Consider the following 1494-nt stretch of genomic DNA (forward strand, 5'->3'; position numbering starts at 1 on the left):
AAGGCTTTGTCTACCTGGGTCTTCAAAACCCCTGAGGATGGAGACAGGCTCCCCAGAGCGGGGGTGCAGTCTCAGTGCTTCTCCACCCTCCTGGCGAGAGAGTTTTTCCTCATACCCAACCTCAACCTCTCTTGCTGCAGCCTGCGCCCATTGCTCCTTGTCCTGTCAAGTCACCTCTGTCAAGGTGTCCAAGTTCCCTCTCCCCCAGCCAGGAGAGGGGAGCAGCTTTGTGCGAGTCCCGTGGGATCCATTTTTAACCCCAGCACGAGGCCTGCCTATAGCTTAGGAACACCTCTCCAGCGCTCGGTCTGATCCGCGGGAGGAGGGTTTACAGCCACCTGGATTATACAGAGAGCCACACAACCCCAATTCCCCTCCACACATCAGATCTGAAGTCTTTCCTCTGGCCAAAAATTCCCACGCAACCAATGGCAAAAACCCTTGCAGTGTAAGGACGTGGAAATCAGGCCCCGCTGCAAATGTTTGAACAGAGGCGAACACAAGCAACACCTGCCAGAAGTGGCAGAGATGAGAGCATCGCTTTTGTTAGCGGCGGATCTCAGGCAGCATTTTGCATAGGGACGTGGATTCGGATGCTATTTGGACATGAGAAACGGGCTCGCCCCCCACACCTTGCACGCTCGCCGCCGAGCTCTGCTCATTTGCTCAAGCGCTACACACAGCCAAAGCCCCCGGATCCCGCACCGCCAGCGCGCAGGGATAGGAAGCGAGCTGCAATACTGAGTTTCTGCCATTATTCCTATTGTCTTCAAGGCAAGGAAACCAAGTCCCCTCCCGCACAGGCCGGGAAGGTCCCTCTGCCCACCTCAACCCCGCGCCGCGCAACTCTCGCCAAGCCCCCGAGCCTGAGCGTAACCGCCGGCAACTTCAGGGGGGGCTTTTGCATGAAAAGCCAAGCTCTCCAGACACCCCTGCAACTTTTCACTCCGGGCCTTTGCTCTGCAGCCCAAAGTAGTGAGTCACGTCCTGCCCAAACATGGACTCTGCATCCCTGAGCCCGGGCGGGGTGCGGGCGTGCGGGGGGAGGCCAGGGGAGCGGTGCCCGGCGCTGGGCATGGGGGCAGGGGGCATGCATGCATGCAGGCGAGGGAGGGCATGCCGGGGCGCTCCCCCCTCGCCGTGCAAGATGTCTGCCTGGAAGGCGGCGGGCGCGGGCGCGGGCGCGGCGGGTGCCCCTGCCCTCACCCAGCATGGAGAAGATGAAGTCCTTGGCCGTGTGGATCTCCAGGGCGCGCTGGTCGTCGTACTCGCGCTGGTCGTGCTTGCTGAATTCCTGGATGAGTTTGTTCAGCTCCTCCATCCTGGCGCCCGACCTGAAATCCAGCTCCGGGAAGGGCGGCTTGCTGCCCGCGCCCGCGGCCCCCGCCTTGCCGGCGATGGGAGCCGCCATCTTCATGCGAAAAAAAAAGAAAACCCCGAAGCGAAGCAGCGCCCCCGGCCCGAGCCCGAGCCCGAGCCCGAGCCGCCGCCACC

At 61.9% G+C, this 1494-nt stretch overlaps 1 protein-coding gene across 1 annotated transcript in view; it reads right to left on the reverse strand.

Annotated features, from left to right (window-relative positions):
* MB21D2 (Mab-21 domain containing 2) overlaps positions 1 to 1484 on the reverse strand; it is a 96324-nt gene extending 94840 nt beyond the window's left edge. The window contains exon 1 of the mRNA XM_019503491.1: positions 1207 to 1484. Within this exon, the coding sequence (XP_019359036.1) occupies positions 1207 to 1417 (211 nt within the window). The 5' untranslated portion in view covers positions 1418 to 1484. The remainder of the gene's footprint in view (positions 1 to 1206) is intronic.
* Between the last annotated feature and the right edge of the window lie 10 nt (positions 1485 to 1494).

This window comes from Gavialis gangeticus, unplaced genomic scaffold (assembly GCF_001723915.1).
Source record: "Gavialis gangeticus isolate Ggan-Ray unplaced genomic scaffold, GavGan_comp1, whole genome shotgun sequence".
NCBI lineage: Eukaryota > Metazoa > Chordata > Crocodylia > Gavialidae > Gavialis > Gavialis gangeticus.